The 19,823-nt window shown below is 43.8% G+C and overlaps 1 protein-coding gene across 1 annotated transcript in view; it reads left to right on the forward strand.

Moving 5' to 3' along the window:
• LOC143276511 (tetratricopeptide repeat protein 21B-like) overlaps positions 1-19,823 on the forward strand; it is a 67,076-nt gene that overhangs the window by 43,340 nt on the left and 3,913 nt on the right. The window contains exons 26-35 of the mRNA XM_076581048.1: positions 4,248-4,358; positions 5,566-5,647; positions 7,346-7,496; positions 8,831-8,989; positions 9,670-9,739; positions 11,015-11,140; positions 13,011-13,124; positions 15,383-15,493; positions 18,083-18,203; positions 19,201-19,268. Coding sequence (XP_076437163.1) covers positions 4,248-4,358; positions 5,566-5,647; positions 7,346-7,496; positions 8,831-8,989; positions 9,670-9,739; positions 11,015-11,140; positions 13,011-13,124; positions 15,383-15,493; positions 18,083-18,203; positions 19,201-19,268 — 1,113 coding nt within the window. The remainder of the gene's footprint in view (positions 1-4,247; positions 4,359-5,565; positions 5,648-7,345; positions 7,497-8,830; positions 8,990-9,669; positions 9,740-11,014; positions 11,141-13,010; positions 13,125-15,382; positions 15,494-18,082; positions 18,204-19,200; positions 19,269-19,823) is intronic.

Raw genomic sequence — 19,823 nt, forward strand, 5'->3', positions numbered from 1 at the left:
GAGCCTCTGCCACAGACTCAGATGTAATATCTTTGAGCGGAACAGCCTCTGGGTATCTGGTCGCATAATCGACCATGGTCAGAATGTATCTGCAACCAGACTCGGAAGCAGGAGCTATTGGACCAACAATGTCCACTGCCACTCGGCTGAAGGGTTCAGTCATCAGAGGCATTTTAACTAAAGGCACTCTGGGAACCCGCCCTTTTGGTACAGTTTTTTGGCACCTGTCGCAGGAAAGAACGAAGCGTTTGATGTCCCCGCACATACCTGGCCAATAGAAATGAGGAAATATTCTCTGTTGCGTCCGCCTAAACCCCAAATGACCAGACATTGGAGCCTCATGGCCCAGGCGTAGCACTGTGGAACGCAAAGGCTTCGGTACACAGATCTGGGTCGCCTGGCCTCTGTGATCTTTAAACTGCCGCATCAGCACCCCATGCTTTTTAAAATAAGAGACCTCGCCTGAAGGGGTTTTCTGTAAAAGGCCTGAACCAGCCCTATCACGTGCCTGATGAAAATCAGGATCGTCATTTTGCTGGTGCTGTAAGTCTTCCCGTGACACATGGATCTGAATATCCTTGACGGGCAGGGGAGGCAAGGGTTTGGTATTTGCTGCAGCCTGGGCTCTTGTTTGAACGGCGCCCACAAGGCTGGGATCAGCATAGACGGGCACGACCATTGAAGAGCCGTCCCCTCTCCAAGCACAATTCCCAATGAGAACCTCCTCAACAGGAGACTCCATGACAGCCACGTCCAAAACACCCTGTATGAACGGGGACTGAAAGTCCACCCTGGCGATGGGCAGAACTGAGGAGCACCTTGACTCAGCCAACACCACGCGAACTGTGGCCCCAGTAAAACAGTCAGGTCTTACGAGTCGCCTGGCTACAACAATCAACTGGGCTCCCGTGTCGCGTAAAGCTTGCACTGTGTGGCCATTGACAGAAACCTCGCAGCGAGGCGAGTACTGTTTAGAAGCACAAGACGTGCAAAGCGTCGGGGTCATTGCATTAACACCCTGTGCAGGTGAGACATGAGCAATGAGTGAGACCCTCTTGGGTTGCCGGCACTCTTTGGCCAAGTGACCTGGCTTCCCGCAGTTGAAGCAGGCAGGTATTCTTGTAAAGTCTCTTTCCTTTACGTTGTTTGGAGCTGAATCCCCTGACCCATGTGGAGGTCCTTTTTTCTCCGCGCCCAGATTGAAACTGCTGTCGGAAACCCTACTACCTTTTTTGGAAACTCGAAATTCAGCTTCCGCCATGCGACCTGCTCTCCGAGCATTGACAATTTTAGTAGTGATATGGGCAACGTCCTCAACTCTATTGGGTTCCTCACGCCGAACTTCAGTGACGAGATCGGGATTGAGTGTGGTCAAGAACTGCTCCTGAAGGACCAGATCTTTAATGTCCTCTGCATCAGATTCATCCCGTCCAGCGGCCACACACCACCGGGAGAAACAAACCTTCAGCCTGCCCAGAAACTGATCAAACGTCTCTTCCGCTAATTTCCGCATTGAACGGAACCGTTTGTGGTAGGAATCTGCATCCAGACGGAATTCGTAAAGCAGAGCCGCTTTTAAGATGTCATAATCGTGTAGTTGTTCTGGTTGTAACCGTAGGCAGGCGTCTCTCGCCCGACCCTGCAAAAGGGCCACCAGGCGGGCTGCCCAGGAGCTACGCTTCCACTTATTTAATCCCGCCACTCTCTCAAAGTGGTTAAGGAAGCTATCGAAATCGTCTTTCCCATCATACGGCACAAGCGGAAACTGATGAGCCGTGTGAGCTTCTAGCTCTTCCTGGCGCAGTTCCATTTTCCTCTCGAATCTACGTCTTTCCTCCTCATCTTTTTTCTTCCTATACTCTTCTTCTTTTCTATCCTTCCATTGTCTGTACCTTCTCTCTTCCTCCCTAGCCTGACGCTCTTCCTCCCTAGCCTGACGCTCTTCCTCCCTGGCCTGACGCTCTTCCTCCCTAGCCTGACGCTCTTCCTCCCTAGCCTGACGCTCTTCCTCCCTGGCCTGACGCTCTTCCTCCCTAGCCTGACGCTCTTCCTCCCTAGCCTGACGCTCTTCCTCCCTGGCTACTGCATCAACCACAAACCGGGCCAACGCCTCTCCAGACAAACCTAAGTCAGTGCCCAACACCCTGAACTTTGAGTACATGTCCTGAGAAGGTACGGCATTAGACTCATTCTTCAAGCCTTCATCGAAAGCACCTTCAGGATTAGCCTCCTTCAGGTGGCCCTGAATCCATCCGGACAATTCAGTCTTTTTTTCAGCACTCAGAGAAGGTGTACTGCCTTCTGCCCTGACCCCCCGTGACCACGAACTAGGAGTAGAGGCCGCAGAAGTTTTTCGTGTTACAGGCATGTTTTCTTAATTCACAATGTGCAACAACTACACAAAACTTGAATTAAGATTAAGTCTCTAAGTCACTAACTCCAGGTCCCCACTTCACTCAACCGCCCAACAGTAAGAACCTAACAATCTAACAACCTTAATCACCCCCACAAAAGCTAACCAAAACGAAATGCCTGCAACATAAAACGTAGACGAACAAGACGATCACACCCTACCCCCCAACCCGTGTTACATTCCCTAGAACTTGCTACCCCGCATCTCCACCATTGTCACGACCTCCCTAGGGAAGAGGTCGAGAACTATTTTAAAACCTAACGCCCAACCCAATTCACCCGACAACACAAACACAGAATACAGATATTTCTCGTCCACACAAAATTTATTCTCTTCCGCTCTGTCTATCCCACTCACGCAACCTTACTCACACAGCCTATACTTGCAATAAAACAACAACAAAACAACCATATACTATAACTTCAACAACAAAAAACGAACAGAAGTCGTATACAAAACTACGGATTCTCCCAAATGTAATCGAAAGCAATTTTCCACACACACACTCAAGGAGAAGCAAATCACCCCAAAAACCAGGACTGGTACACAGATGCTTTAGTCTTTGGCGGGTTCAGGAAGTTTTCCTCTTAAGAGGAAAACAACAACAAAAAAAACAAAAAACTGACACACGGCCCAGACAAACTTCGGCGGGTTCGACCCAAGGCACAAGCCCCCGGTCAAAAGGCCTAGGTGCCAGGACTCGGCATACAATGCCAAGCAATGGACCAGGCTGCAAGTCAAAAGGCCCGGAACACAGGACACCAGTCACAGGGCAGGAAGGGGCGAAGACCCAGGACAGCAGTCACAGGGCAGGAGGGGACGAACACCCAGGACACCAGTCACAGGGCAGAAAGGGGCGAAGATCTGGGTCACCAGACGAAAGGCCCGGGACACACAGCACACAGCGAGAGCTGCCACAGGTGGCGTACACTAACGACCACCACAAAGACACGACGACGACGAAGACAGACGAAGACAGACGAAGAAACACAGAAGTGGCTCCCATGGAGAACAGCCGGTCCTCACTTCGTATGGTGCCTAGATGTCGGGGTAGCTACCCCACCAACAACAGGAACGACCCGTACACTACGGCAGTCGGGCTGCAAAAGCCTCGAATATTGTTGCTGCCCAACAATATTTCATATTCGCTCAGGTGAGCGAGTAATATGCATGCACGTGGTTCGTGCGCAATTCAAGACTTCTACCCGAACTGAAGGATGGGAGAAGGAAGGAAAGTGAAAGAAGAGGGGGGGGGGGAGAAAAACGAAGACGGGCCACACGCCCTAACTGCCGTCACAAGTTGTGACAGGTTATCACACACTGAACACTTGAATCAGGCATCTTGAAAATTCCTCTTCTGCTCACAAGCATAACAGCAAACTTCTTCGTGGGCTGCAACTCCCACGTTCACTTGCATGTACACGAGTGGGCTTTTACGTGTATGACTGTTTTTACCCTGCCATGTAGGCAGCCATACTCCGTTTTCATGTGGTGCATGCAGGGTATGTTCTTGTTTCCATAACCCACCGAACGCTGACATGGATTACAGGATCTTTAACATGTGTATTTGATCTTTTTTTTTGCGAATACACACGAAGGGGGTTTAGGCACAAGCAGGTCTGCACACGACCTGGGAGATCGGAAAAAACCTCCACCCTTTACCCACCAGGCGCCGTTACCGAGATTCGAACCCAGGACCTTCAGATTAAAAGTCCAACGCTTTAATCACTCGGCTGTGTGCACCCGACAGCAACAAACTGATTTCACTGGTTTCATCTGACAGTGGAAAAGTGATTGTGTGATACAGGTGTGCTACAGGTGTGTGTCACTACAGGTGATGCTGGCCCTGGCAGACCTGTACCTGTCCACAGAGGACCTGGATGCCTGTCAGCACCAACTGATGACTCTGCTGAAAGGGGAGAAGGACAACGATGCGGCCACCATCGTCAGTGACATTTCCCTCCTTTGGTGGTTTTGGCTTTGATGTTTCTCTTTTAAGCACAATGCCAGATGTGTTTCATAGTGTGTAACATGAACTGTGTGACATTTTCTTATTCCCACATGGGATTTCCTGAAATAGGCATGTCTTGTTTTTTTCTTGTCTTGTTTATTTTCTGTGTGTTCTGCTTTTTGTTGTTGATGTGTTGTGGTTGTGTTTTGTAGTTGTTTTTGGGGGGCTGTATGTTTCCTGCTCTGCCTTTGCAGTGCATGTACCTGGGAAGGGGGGTAGGGGGTGCAGGGGAGAAGGGGGGGAGGGGCATGGGGGAGGGGTGGGGCACATGAAGTAAACTCTTCTTGCCTTGCCGTGTACTCCTGACCTTTTGATTTTCATCCCAGTTACTGTGTAGTGATTACGCGACTTGCAATACACAACACGACACCGCACAGTACAACACAGTGCAGTGCAAGACAGCACCACATAACAATACACAGTGCAACACAGTTCAAACACAACACAATGCAGCACAGCACAGCAAAATACAGTAAGTGTTGGCCGAGAGGTAAAGCGTCCACGCTGGAAGCAAGAGAATCTGAGTGCACGGGTGTGATTCCCTCACTCGCTCTTATTTTATTTCTCTGTGCTAGACCTCGAGTGACGGTCTGGAGGCTAGTCATTCAGATGAGGTCCAGTGTGCAGCATGCACTTATTGCACATAAAAGAACCCATGGCAACAAAAGGCTTGTGTCTGACAAAATTCCATAGGAATGTCCACTTTGAGTTTGGTAGGAGAATAGAAACACTTGCATGCAGAGCAAAAAGGCGGTGATGCGATCTCCCTGGGGACATAGAGAAGTCCAAATTTCACACAGAGAAATCTGTTGTGACAAAGAGAGTAATACAATACAATACAATACAATACAATACAATACAATACAATACAATGCAGTGCAATACAATACAATACAATACAATTTAATACAATACAGTGCAACACAATAGAATGCAATGCGATATAATACAATGTGATATAATACAATACAATGCGATGCAGTAGAATACAATGCAATACAGCACAATACAGTGCAATACGTACAATACAATGCAATACAATACAATGCAGTACAATAAGAGTGTATGTGTAAGCCTAGTCTCGTGATGTTTATTCCATGTGCCATGCTGTGTGACCACATGACTGTGTGTGATGTGACAGATGCTGGCAGACCTGCTGTTCAGGAAGAATGAGTACGACACGGCCATGTACCACTTCCAGCAGCTGCTGCAGATGAAGCCAGGTGTGTGTGGGCATGTCTGGTTTTGTCATCATCAAGTCGCTGTCTTTCTCTCTTGCCTGTTGCTCTTTGCCTCGGCTTATATGTCTGACTCAGTCTGTCAGTTTGCAAACTAGGGGTGGGTGGGGGGGGGGTTGGTTTTTTTTTGGGGGGGGGAGGTAATGATCATCCAAACAAAACCAAGCACTTCATCATATATTTACTGTTTCTCTGGATTTTTTTTTTTTTTTTTTTTTTTTTTCATTAATGTCAAACTGGTGCACACTGTAACTGGTAGTTCTGTTAAGTTTTTATGGCAAATGCAGTACCAAGACAGATGAGTCATTAAACAGCCATCTCACCTTCCTCTCTAGTCCGAGTTCTGACTCGGCTGATTTGCTTTTTATGTTGTTTATTCTGACAAGAATGATTTTTTTTGGTTTTTTGTTTTTGTTTTATAGATTCAGATGTAAATACTTGAATCTTGAAGGCTTGTGGACTTAACCATTTATGCCACACCACATCTACTTCATCCCACTGACAGCTGCTGAGAATACAGTTAGTGCATTGCTTTATTGACGGGTGCAATAGCCGAGTGGTTAAAGCGCTGGACTTTCAATCTGAGGGTCCTGGGTTCGAATCTCGGTGCACCTGGTGGGTAAAGGGTGGAGATTTTTCCGATCTCCCAGGTCACCATACGTGCAGACCTGCTAGTGCCTGAACGCCCTTTGTGTGTATGCGCACGCAGAAGATCAAATACGCACGTTAAAGATCCTGTAATCCATGTCAGCTTTCGGTGGGTTATGGAAACAAGAATATACCCAGCATGCACAACTCCGAAAATGGAGTATGGCTGCCTACATGGCGGGGTAAATAAAAACCAAACATATGGTCATACATGTAAAATGTTACATGTCTGTCTGAGTGTGTATGTGTGTGCGTCTGAAATTTGATTGAATGACACAGAAAACGAATGATGAGCGCCCAGAGGCAGCCGTCAGTTGGCTCTACCCAGGTAGGCAGTCTGTGGTGCAAATGTCCCCATGTATATAAAGTGCTTAGAGCTTGGTCTCTGACCAAGGATAGGTGCTATAGAAGTATCCACATCAATCAATCAATCAATCAATCATTGCTTCAAGGTTAGTCCACATCAATCAATCAATCAATCAATCAATCATTGCTTCAAGGTTAGGCTGAGAACTTTTCTGATCTGCCCCCATATGTTTTGTGATCAGCAGAATATGTTGTATGACTGGAAAGTACACAGAAATTGAAAGTGCAGTAAAATCTGATGTACGACTGGAAAGTACACAGAAATTGAAAGTGCAGTAAAATCTGATGTATGACTGAAAGTACACAGAAATTGAAAGTGCAGTAAAATCTGATGTATGACTGAAAGTACACAGAAATTGAAAGTGCAGTAAAACCTGATGCCCCAGTGATCTCACTTCACCCAGGGCCAGCAGTGAAGGGGTAAAAAGAAAAAGAGAAAATAATGATTAAAAGAGAGATAAGTAAAGAATCTGTTATCTCTCACGTCTTCATTGAATATGTAACCAACATAGTTGTGAATCAGATATTTTTGTGTTGCTGTGCGGTAACCAGACAACTACGAATTAAAAGAGAGATAAGTAAAGAATCTGTTATCTCTCACGTCTTCATTGAATATGTAACCAACACAGTTGTGAATCAGATATTTTTGTGTTGCTGTGCGGTAACCAGACAACTACGAGGCCCTGGCGCGGCTGGTGGACCTGATGAGGAGGGCGGGGAAGCTGGACGACGTGCCCAAGTTTCTCACGATGGCAGAGAGCGCCTCACCCCGTGCAGCCATGGAGGCCGGCTTCAGCTACTGCAAGGGGCTCTTTGAGTGGTGGGTTTGGTTGGTTGGGGGCTGCGGGGGAGGGGGGGGGGGGTGAGGGGGGGAGAGGATGGATGATTGAGGTTGTGTGTAGGTGTTCAAGGGAGGGGATTGTGTGTGTGTGGTGTGTGTGTGTGAGAATGGAGCTTCAGCTATCACAGTGGGCTTGCTTAGCAGTGAGTTTTCCTGTATTTTGTGTTGGAGGACGTGTGTGGGTGGGAGAATGGTAAGGGTTGGGTGGGAGGATTGTTACGTTTGTGTGTGAATGGTAGGGGTTATGTGGGTGTGGAAGAGGGAGGTGAGAGGCTGTGAAAACTTCCCCATTGAAATGTTACTTAGGGGAAGTTTTGACAGGTAACATTTTAAAATACTTCCAAGTTTTCAGCTGTAAGTTCCTTTAGCATAAGTAAGTGATGAACAAGCAGTTCCCTTTGACAGGGACCAGCTGCCGGGAATGGCAACACCCAATAATCCACAATTTTCTTTAAACCCAGGTTGACAGACAATACATGGGAATCAAATTTAGCTTTATTCTTATCTTGATCTAACCTACACATGTTGTTGCTGGGACAGCAGTTCACATACTTGACTGCAAGTGTTGTAATTGTTATCATAAGCTTATCAGCTGTTTTATTTTACTTTACAGGTGTAACTAGACAATAAGCATGCTGTATTTTGTTTTTCTTTCTGGGTGTCTCTTCTGTGAAGATTGGAATAGACTTAATGCGTAAGAATTACTATCTTCTCTTTGAAATGCCTAAATAGTTACCTGGATTCAAAATAATTGGAAAACAAGCCTGATTTAGAATCCATTTTCTTTTTCCTTCACAAAAAGGCTTACTTTTGTTTGATATCTGCTTTAGTTTTTGTGCTGTAGTTGTTGTTTTGTAATTTATTACCCCTGAATCGTCAAAATTCCCTGGCAAGGGCATAGCACTTTTTTTCTTTATGCAAAATTCTCTGGCACTGAATGGGTTAATGTTCACTGAATGAACGCCTTGACTGCTGAAGCCACGTGAAAGGAAAGAAGTATGGCATGAATATGAAGCACAAGAAGTGCTTCAGGTGTATTGTGAATGGTTTGATTGATGTTGTTGAACAGACATAATGCAGCCCAAGAGGACAAAGAATGGTGACCAACATCCTGACCTTAGCACAGTTAGACAACTGCTCTTCACTCATGAGCATATTCTCTGCACAAGATTCAGTGCTGTATAAATACTATTATTATTATTATCATTATTGTTATAGGCAGCTTAAACAGCAAAAAGAAATGGACAGGATTCCATATCGTCTAAATACAACACCAGAATGTGTAAAGACGTTGCCTGCATTGTTGTGTGCAGGTACACTGGCAACCCCACAGAAGCCCTGAAGTTGTTCAACAAGGCTCGCATAGACTCGGATTGGGGTCACCTGGCTGTGTACAACATGATTGAGATCTGCCTGAACCCTGACAACGAGACCATTGGTGGGGAGGTGTTCGAGTCCGTGGAAGGGGGAAGGTGAGGGGTCTGTCTAACTCTCTCTCTCTCTCTCTCTCTCTCTCTCTCTCTCTCTGTGTTTTTGTGTTTTTTTCCATGTTGTTGGTGTTGTTTTTGCTGCCCCATCCTCTGCATTGTTTCAGTGGTACTACCTCCATGCTGCTTATCCCAAATCCCCCATACAACACAGTCACACCCGAGTTAGTCGATTGATGTTAGGTTGCTGGGAGACCACACACTAGAGGAGGCCCTGCACTGCTGATGAGTCAGTTTGATAGTGTTTCGTAGTGTTGTTCTGATTCAACATAGGTAGGACACCACCTGCTACGCCCACTAATGATGACTGTAATCACTGAGTCATGGAGCCAGACTGAGTGAGCACCCCCTCCAGAGTGGAGACTACCACCACGTCCCTCCTGTGACGGTGCCCCATGAACCAGCTGGGAGGGGGGTGGTGGGGTTGAAACTGAGGACACCATGAGAGCAGGGCTTGAAAGTCCACAAAATCTGGGATTTTTTTTTCTGTAAAAAAGATAAAGATGATGATGATGGTGGTAGTAAACAGTGGTGATGATGATAGTAAACAGTGATGAGAACTATAATGATGAAAGTAAAGGAAACAGTGCTGATGGTGATGATTAAGTTAAACAGTAATGATTATGATGATGGTAACAGTGAGGATGTGTTTCTTGGCTTCACAGTCAGTCAGTCGACAAGGACAAAGCTGACAGCGAGCAGATGGCAGTGCGCACAGCGGAGAAACTACTGAAGGTATGTGTGTGTTTGTGTCTGTCTGTGTGAATGTTTGTCTGTCTGTCTGTGTGAATGTCTGTGCATGTGTGTGTTTGTGTGTCTGTATGTGTGTGTGTCTTTGTGCGTCTTTGTGTGTGTGTGTGTGTGTGAGAGAGGTTTGGCATGATAATGTTTCCATACAGCATATGCAAGGGTGTGTGGTGTTGTTGTTAGCAGGGTTTCTGATAACACAAGAATATGCATCCTGGACACTGTGAAAATGGAAAGGACACACTTCTGTTCATAAAGTGAGTTACTAGGACACTTAAAAAAGAAAAAAAAGAAAAAAGTATAATAAACATAAGAAGGAATGAAAAATATGTATCAGAGTTTCAGTGTGGTGCTGGGACCGTCTGCAACAAGAACAGTTGTTTCACTTCACCACTTCTTGGCACAGAAACCTTGATGATGACTAGAGGGCTTGCCTGCCTTTGTATGCATGCAACAATGCTGTTTTGACCAGAGTGCAACTATGGCTGCCTACATGGTGGGGTTAAAAAATCTTTTTTTTAAACTGTTCATAGACTTGAAAGGTTACAAATGTGTTTGTGAACGCACACAGGCGTGACTGAAACCTAACAGAATGACACAGGAAACAAATGATGAGCACCTTAAGGCAGCTCTCAGTCGGTTTTATCCAGGTAGGCAGCCAGTTGTGCAAATAATTCCATGTTTGATAAGCGCATAGAGCTTGGTCTCAAACTGAGGATAGGGGCTGTATAGGTATCCATATAATCATCATCATCATCATTAGAGTGACCCTCTGAAGCCAGTGTGGGAAAGTCCAGGAAAGTTCCTGGGAATCCCAGAATTTTTTAACTTTTCAAAGCCACTTATGTGGTAGTGATGTTACACTTCATGATAATTTTCCCTTTTGGATAACAGAGAGAAAGTTTGAATTCATTGCACACATTTTGCATGGATAAAACAGAAAGGAAAAACGGAGAGAAAGCTTGAATTCATTGCACACATTTTGCACGGATAAAACAGAAAGGAAAAACGGAGAGAAAGCTTGAATTCATTGCACACATTTTGCACGGATAAAACAGAAAGGGAAAAACGGAGAGAAAGCTTGAATTCATTGCACACATTTTGCACGGATAAAACAGAAGGGAGCCTGACAAGCATACTCATGAGTAGCAGTCAAGCAGATAACCACTACTCTCTCTCTCCCTCTCTCTCCATTTCTCTCTTTCTCCATCTCTCTGTCTCTGTCTCTCTCTCACTCCCTCTCTTTCTCTCTCCTGTCCCCAGGAGGTGAAGTCCAAGCCAGGAGACATCCGTCCACGACTGCTGGAGAACATGGCGCTGATCGCCACCAAGCAGAAACAGAATGTGGAGAAAGCTCTTTCTGCTTTCATGGACATCTGCTCCAATGAGGTCAGTGGGGGAGGGCCTGGGGGAGAGGGAGGAGAGAGACTGAGTTTTTATCTGACTTGTTTTAGTGTATTGTATGGTACATATGTTCATTTTTATGTTGATGTCTACAACAAGCCTGTGATTGCACACATTAATTTCCATATGGATTAACAAAGTGTTTTTGAATTTGAATTGAATTTGATGTGTAGTGTTTCGGTGGGCTGGGGTGTGCACATGGGCAGGATTTGCATTTTTCATGGGCAGTATTTGTATTTTACAATATTGAACAAAATGTCAGGTCAGAGGTTCTTCACTGCCACTAGTAACCATGTTACCCAATACTAGTACTAGTCCTTGTGGCCTTACCCTCCTGTGGGAAAGGTTATGAGTCAATCCCTGAGGAAAAATATCAGGAGCTGGAGTCCTCATGGCAGCTCCAGGCTCTGTACGACAACTTACAACTCATGCGACAGCGCTGGAAGCAAATGTGTTGGCTTCTGCCTTTCCATTTCACTGTATCAGCAACATGGAGAGGGGGACCTGCTGTATGGGTAACAATCTGTCCTCCATATCTGCCTACCCAGGTGCACACTGGAGAGAATCACCTAAAGACCAGCTCCATAGTCTCCAGAAACTGACAGATGCCTATCTATAATTATCAGACTGAAAGGCAATACATTTTTCCTTGTATTTGTATTTCTTTTTATCACAACAGATTTCTCTGTGTGAAATTCGGGCTGCTCTACCCAGGGAGAGCGCATCGCTACACTACAGAGCCACCTTTTTTTTTTCTTTTTTTTTTTTCATATTTTCCTGCATGCAGTTTTATTTGTTTTTCCTATCGAAGTGGATTTGTCTACAGAATTTTGCCAGGAACAACCCTTTTGTTGCTGTGGGTTCTTTTACGTGTGCTAAGTGCATGCTGCACACAGGTCCTCAGGTTATCGTCTAATCCGAATGACTAGCGTCCAGACCACCACTCTGGGTCTAGTGGAGGGGGAGAAAATATTGGCGGCTGATCCATGATTCGAACTAGTGCGCTCAGATTCTCTCGCTTCGTAGGTGGATGCATTACCTCTGGATCATCACTCCATTGTGGTGTCTGCAGAGGAAGAGGGTGGTGGAGGAATTGTGAAGGTACATGGGCAGTATTTGTTTTTGTACAGAATTTTGCAGACTTGAATGCAGTACATTTTTTTTTTTCATGCAGTGTTTCATGGAAAAATATGGGCTATGCTTGTGTTTTGTGTGTTTTACCATGGTTAACAGACAGTAAGGTGACACATTTTTGACTCACTTGTGTAAACAAAGTGAGTCTATGTTTTAACCCGGTGTTCGGTTGTCTGTGTGTGTGTGTGTCCGTGTGTCTGTGTGTCCGTGGTAAACTTTAACATTGACATTTTCTCTGCAAATACTTTGTCAGCTGACACCAAATTTGGCATAAAAATAGGAAAAATTCAGTTCTTTCCAGTCATCTTGTTTAAAACAATATTGCACCTCTGGGATGGGCACAAAAAAATTTAAAAAGAAGCCTAATTATATGCAAACTGCATTTACTGTTATATTTATATTTTTTGTATTCTCTAAACTTGGCACTTTGACCTCTTATTCTGACACAACAACAAGAGGAGTCATTATTATCATTTTTTGTTCAAACAGGAACTTCTTTTGCTAAGCAAGGAAGTTTTATTTATTTTGCAAACGTTTTGGTGCAGATAGTAAAAAAGGGAAATTACTCAGTAATTAATGCTAGGGGACTTAATTTATCACAAGTGAGTCTTGAAGGCCTTGCCTCTCTTGTTCCTCATGATGTCTGCAGTTTTCTCGAAGGGCACAAGGCAAAAGGTCGTAAACTCAACCATCATAAGAAAAACTTACCTTTTTGTTGCAGAGGGAGCACATAGGAGCGCTGTACGGCATGGCTGCAGCCTACATGGTGCTGAAGCAGACGCCCCGTGCCCGCAACCAGCTGAAACGTGTCAGCAAGGCCAACTGGACTATCCAGGTCAGTGAAGCCACAGATCACTGTAAACTTTACTATCTCTGTATTCACAGACATTTGTCTTTTGGCTCCAGTATATAGAACAGTAAACATATAAAGCACAATCACATAACTGTTGAAATGAGATTATGCATGAAAATAACTATAGCAATAGTATTTGTGTTGACTATGTAAGAAAACCCTGTCATTGAGGCTTAAATAGAAGGTAAGCTAACATTGATTTCCTGCTACATATAAATTCAACCACTTACATACATAAACATCCAATCACACCACCTGTCCACCCTTCTCCTTCACACACATTGACAACAACAGCACACCAGCCTTGTTACATATCATTGTGAATGTGTCATGTTAAAACCTCAAATTGATATTCCTGAAAGATAAGGTATTTGACCAAAAGAAAGATACAAAATAAAATACAACTTTGTGGTCAGTAAACTCATTGTGATTTGTAAGTCAGAAATACAAATGTAACAAATTGAACTGGCTTTTTTTTTTTTTTACACCAAAATAATGTTTGAAATGCAGTATACTGACCTGTATGATTCATGAAATAGCTTTTTTACATACGAAAGGAATGTTTTGAATGCAGTATACATTGCATATTTATTTATTTTTATATTTTTATTCATACACATCATTTCTGTCAGTGAATAAGAAACACCACCACAATTCTTTGAGCATGAGTCAGAATCTGGACAAGTTTTTTAAATTCCAGTTTTCGTCCAGATTAAGCCATTTCCTTTCCCTCCTTGGGTTGCACTTGACAAAAAGACTCAAATTGGGAATTACTGGAACAGTCTCTGTCAGTAATTGAGATTATTTTGTACCCTGACAACTGTACTGATTTATCCAAAAGACTGGTTGCTTCCCTTGGATTAAGTATGAATATTTCCACACTGCAGTTCAGTTTCATTTGGTCAGTCGTATTATCTCTTGATACTTTTAGCTTGTTGACTTTTGTTTCTAGATTGTTTGCCAGTGTTTTCAAGTGGGTTGACCATGTTTTTGGTGCTGTGTGTGTTTTGTGTATGGAGTATGGCTTTGGCAGTGCACTCGGCTTTTGTAGGATAGCTCCACAAAACCTGCAGTGCTAAATGTGAGGGCAGAGAATGTCTGTTTGGTCAGAGAAGATCTCCCATCAAAATATTTCCGTGTGTGCCATCAAGATGTTACCATGTGATATTTCCATGTGTGCCATCAAGATGTTACCATGTGATATTTCCATGTGTGCCATCAAGATGTTACCATGTGATATTTCCATGTGTGCCATCAAGATGTTACCATGTGATATTTCCATGTGTGCCATCAAGATGTTACCATGTGATATTTCCGTGTGTGCCATCAAGATGTTACCATGTGATATTTCCATGTGTGCCATCAAGATGTTACCATGTGATATTTTCGTGTGTGCCATCAAGATGTTACCATGTGACATTTCCATGTGTGCCATCGAGATGTTACCATGTGATATTTCCATGTGTGCCATCAAGATGTTACCATGTGATATTTCCATGTGTGCCATGGAGATGTTACCATGTGATATTTCCATGTGTGCCATCAGGATGTTACCATGTGATATTTCCATGTGTGCCATCAAGATGTTACCATGTGATATTTCCATGTGTGCCATCAAGATGTTACCATGTGATATTTCCATGTGTGCCATCAAGATGTTACCATGTGATATTTCCATGTGTGCCATCAAGATGTTACCATGTGATATTTCCATGTGTGCCATCAGGATGTTACCATGTGATATTTCCATGTGTGCCATCAAGATGTTACCATGTGATATTTCCATGTGTGCCATCAAGATGTTACCATGTGATATTTCCATGTGTGCCATCGAGATATTACCATGTGATATTTCCATGTGTGCCATCGAGATATTACCATGTGATATTTCCATGTGTGCCATCACGATGTTACCATGTGATATTTCCATGTGTGCCATCGAGATGTTACCATGTGATATTTCCATGTGTGCCATCGAGATGTTACCATGTGATATTTCCATGTGTGCCATCAAAATGTTTCCTTGTGTATGCCATCAAAATGTTCCCATAAAAATGTTCCCACATGTAGCATCAAAACATTTCCACATATGCCATCAGAACATATTGTGCATGTCATCAAAATGTTCCCACATGTAGCTTCAAAATATTTCATTGTGCGTGTCATTAAAATGTTTCCACACGCATGCCATCAAAACATTTCCACATGAGTGTCATCAGAATATGTCCACGTGTGTGCAGGATGCAGAAGACTTGGAGAAGAGCTGGTTATTGCTGGCCGACATCTACATCCAGTCGGGCAAATATGACATGGCCACTGACCTGTTGAAACGTTGTCTGCAGTACAACAAGGTGGGCGGTGACTTGTGTTAGGGGATACAGGGATTGGTCTGTCTTTGTACACTTTCACTTGCAGGCACACATGCACGCAAACACAGACAGATAAACATGCATGCACACACACCCATACCTAAACAGTATCTGCATTTGTGTGCACACGCAAGGGAATAGAGACTCTTGGGTCAGAGGGGGCGGGGGTGGGGTGGAGGTACTAGTCTCTTGCACACATTTCCACACAGGCACGCATATGCAGAAACATTTGCAGAAACATATGCAGGCACACAGAGCACAGGCACATACATGATTAAATCTGTTATTTCATCTGAAAATAAGAGGGCTTGCCATTTGTAAGTAAAAATCTCTGAAATGTTATTGCAGTTGTTTTTGCTGTTCAAGTAGTTTACTATTTATATCTGTTCTGTTTCATTTTATGTTTTATGCAAAACCAGGTAGGCTGTCAAAGCTTGATCAATGCGTTGGGTTTATTCACAAATCATGCATCTGCTTTTTTTCACAGCAGATATAGTGTAACTCACATGGATCAGTCTGCATAGTTTGACACCTGCTTTAAACTGAATCTACTGTTCTAATCATTTCTTACTCTGTTTGTTGTCTGCTTCCAGTAATGCTGCAAGGTGTATGAATGCATCTGTTGTATGCTTGTAGTCTTGCTGCAAGGTGTATGAATACATCTGTTGTATGTTTGTAGTCTTGCTGCAAGGTGTATGAATACATCTGTTGTATGTTTGTAGTCTTGCTGCAAGGCGTATGAATGCATCTGTTGTATGTTGGTAGTCTTGCTGCAAGGTGTATGAATACATCTGTTGTATGTTTGTAGTCTTGCTGCAAGGCGTATGAATGCATCTGTTGTATGTTTGTAGTCTTGCTGCAAGGCGTATGAATGCATCTGTTGTATGTTTGTAGTCTTGCTGCAAGGTGTATGAATACATCTGTTGTATGTTTGTAGTCTTGCTGCAAGGTGTATGAATACGTCTGTTGTATGTTTGTAGTCTTGCTGCAAGGCGTATGAATACATCTGTTGTATGTTTGTAGTCTTGCTGCAAGGTGTATGAATACGTCTGTTGTATGTTTGTAGTCTTGCTGCAAGGCGTATGAATACATCTGTTGTATGTTTGTAGTCTTGCTGCAAGGCGTATGAATACATCTGTTGTATGTTTGTAGTCTTGCTGCAAGGTGTATGAATGCATCTGTTGTATGTTTGTAGTCTTGCTGTGAGGTGTATGAATGCATCTGTTGTATGTTTGTAGTCTTGCTGTGAGGTGTATGAATGCATCTGTTGTATGTTTGTAGTCTTGCTGCAAGGCGTATGAATACATGTGTTGTATGTTTGTAGTCTTCATGCAAGGCGTATGAATACATCTGTTGTATGTTTGTAGTTTTGCTGCAAGGCATATGAATACATCTGTTGTATGTTTGTAGTCTTGTTGCAAGGCGTATGAATACATCTGTTGTATGTTTGTAGTCTTCATGCAAGGCGTATGAATACATCTGTTGTATGTTTGTAGTCTTGCTGCAAGGCGTATGAATACATCTGTTGTATGTTTGTAGTCTTCATGCAAGGCGTATGAATACATCTGTTGTATGTTTGTAGTCTTGCTGCAAGGCGTATGAATACATCTGTTGTATGTTTGTAGTCTTGCTGCAAGGCGTATGAATACATCTGTTGTATGTTTGTAGTCTTGCTGCAAGGCGTATGAATACATGTGTTGTATGTTTGTAGTTTTGCTGCAAGGTGTATGAATACATCTGTTGTATGTTTGTAGTCTTGCTGCAAGGCATATGAATACATCTGTTGTATGTTTGTAGTCTTGTTGCAAGGCGTATGAATACATCTGTTGTATGTGTGTAGTCTTGCTGCAAGGTGTATGAATACATGTGTTGTATGTTTGTAGTTTTGCTGCAAGGTGTATGAATGCATCTGTTGTATGTTTGTAGTCTTGCTGCAAGGCGTATGAATACATCTGTTGTATGTTTGTAGTCTTGCTGCAAGGCGTATGAATACATCTGTTGTATGTTTGTAGTCTTGCTGCAAGGTGTATGAATACATGTGTTGTATGCTTGTACTCTTGCTGTGAGGTGTATGAGTACATCTGTTGTATGTTTGTAGTCTTGCTGCAAGGCGTATGAATGCATCTGTTGTATGTTTGTAGTCTTGCTGCAAGGTGTATGGATACATGTGTTGTATGTTTGTAGTCTTGCTGCAAGGTGTATGAATACATCTGTTGTATGTTTGTAGTCTTGCTGCAAGGCGTATGAATACATGTGTTGTATGTTTGTAGTCTTGCTGCAAGGCGTATGAATACATCTGTTGTATGTTTGTAGTCTTGCTGCAAGGCGTATGAATACATGTGTTGTATGTTTGTAGTTTTGCTGCAAGGTGTATGAATACATGTGTTGTATGTTTGTAGTTTTGCTGCAAGGTATATGAATACATCTGTTGTATGTTTGTAGTCTTGCTGCAAGGTGTATGAATACATCTGTTGTATGTTTGTAGTCTTGCTGCAAGGCGTATGAATACATCTGTTGTATGTTTGTAGTCTTGCTGCAAGGCATATGAATACATCTGTTGTATGTTTGTAGTCTTGCTGCAAGGCGTATGAATACAACGGGTTCATCATGGAGAAGGAACAATCGTACAAGGACGCCGCCATCAGCTATGAGAACGCCTGGAGATTCGGCAACAAGAACAACCCAGTCATTGGTCAGTGTTGGGTGTGTGGTTTGGGGGGCAGAGGATTGGAGGGGGGGGGGGGATTCTTGGTGTGGGGATGGTGTGTGTGGGTGTGGACTGGTGGGTGGTGTGTGTATGGTAGGTGGGTTGTCTGTACTGGGGGTGGGGGAGTGTGATGTGGGTGTAGAGGATGGAGGTAGTGGGTGTGTGTGTGTGTGACTGCTCTTGTATAAACTACATGTGTCCGTGTATGCATGCGTGTGTGCATGTCTGTGTTTTATTTCTTGCATCAAAAGCTGTATTTTCTCTTCAGCATCATGGCTTCCATTGTGTGTTTATGTGTGCTTGAATGTGTGTAATTACAGTATGTGGACAATGTGAGAGAGAGAGAGAGTGTGTGTGTGTGTGGTTCTTTCTGTGCTATCTCTAGTTTAACATATTTCCATTATAAGTGATTTCAAATAATGGGAACAAAAGGAGGAGCAGAGCACCTCTCTCTCTCTCTCTTTCCCTGTTTCTCTTTCTCTCTGTCTGTCTCTGTCTTCCTCTCTCTCTCCCCCCCTCTCTCTCTCTCTCTCTCTCTCTCTCTCTCTCTTTCTCTCTCTCTCTCTCTCTCTCTCTCTCTTTCCCTGTTTCTCTTTCTCTCTCTCTGTCTGTCTTCCTCTCTCTCCCTCTCCCCCCTCTCTCTCTCCCTATTTCTCTCTCTGTCTCTCTCCCTTTCTCCCTCTCTCTCTGTCTCTCTCTCTCTCACCCTATTTCTTTCTCTCTCCCCCCCCCCCTCTCTCTATTTCTCTCTTTTTCTCTCCCCCTGTTTCTCTCTCTCTCCCTCTCTCTATCTCCCTCTCTCTCTCTCTCTTTCCCTATCAGTGTGGGTGGGTGGGTGGCAGTCATAGGGTGGAGAGAGAGTGAAAGTGAGAGAGAGAGAAGGACTTGTTTTCTTCTTTTTTTGGAATGTGGAGTGTGGTTTGACTTTAACTGATCAATGAATTTATTTATAAACAAATTTCTGCTTGTGTGTCTTTGTCAGGCTACAAGCTGGCTTTCAACTACATGAAGGCCAAGCGCTTCGTGGATGCCATTGACATTTGCCATTTTGTGAGTACAAGATACATGAACATGTGATTTATTTTTGGCTCACATATTGCATTTGTATTTGTATTTCTTTTCATCACAACAGATTTCTCTGTGTGAAATTCGGGCTGCTCTCCCCAGGGAGAGTGTGTCACTACACTACAGCACCACCCTTTTTTGTTTTTTGTTGTTGTTTTTTCCTGCGTCCTGTTTTATTTGTTTTTCCTATCGAAGTGGATTTTTCTACAGAATTTTGCCAGGAACAACCCTTTTGTTGCCTTGGGTTCTTTTACGTGCGCTAAGTGCATGCTGCACACAGGACTTCGGTTTATCGTCTCATCCGAATGACTAGCATCCAGACCACCACTCAAGGTCTAGTGGAGGGGGAGAAAATATCGGCGGCTGAGCCATGATTCAAACCAGCGCGCTCAGATTCTCTCGCTTCCTAGGTGGACGCGTTACCTCTAGGCCATCACTCCCCCTGTGAGCATGACTCCTTTCCCCCCACACCCTCCCACCCATGTTGTGTCCAGAGTTTCTCAGCTTTCTGTCAACAGGTTTTGTCAGGAGTTATGCAGG

This window comes from Babylonia areolata, chromosome 32 (genome assembly GCF_041734735.1).
Source record: "Babylonia areolata isolate BAREFJ2019XMU chromosome 32, ASM4173473v1, whole genome shotgun sequence".
In the NCBI taxonomy this organism is placed as follows: Eukaryota; Metazoa; Mollusca; class Gastropoda; order Neogastropoda; family Buccinidae; genus Babylonia; species Babylonia areolata.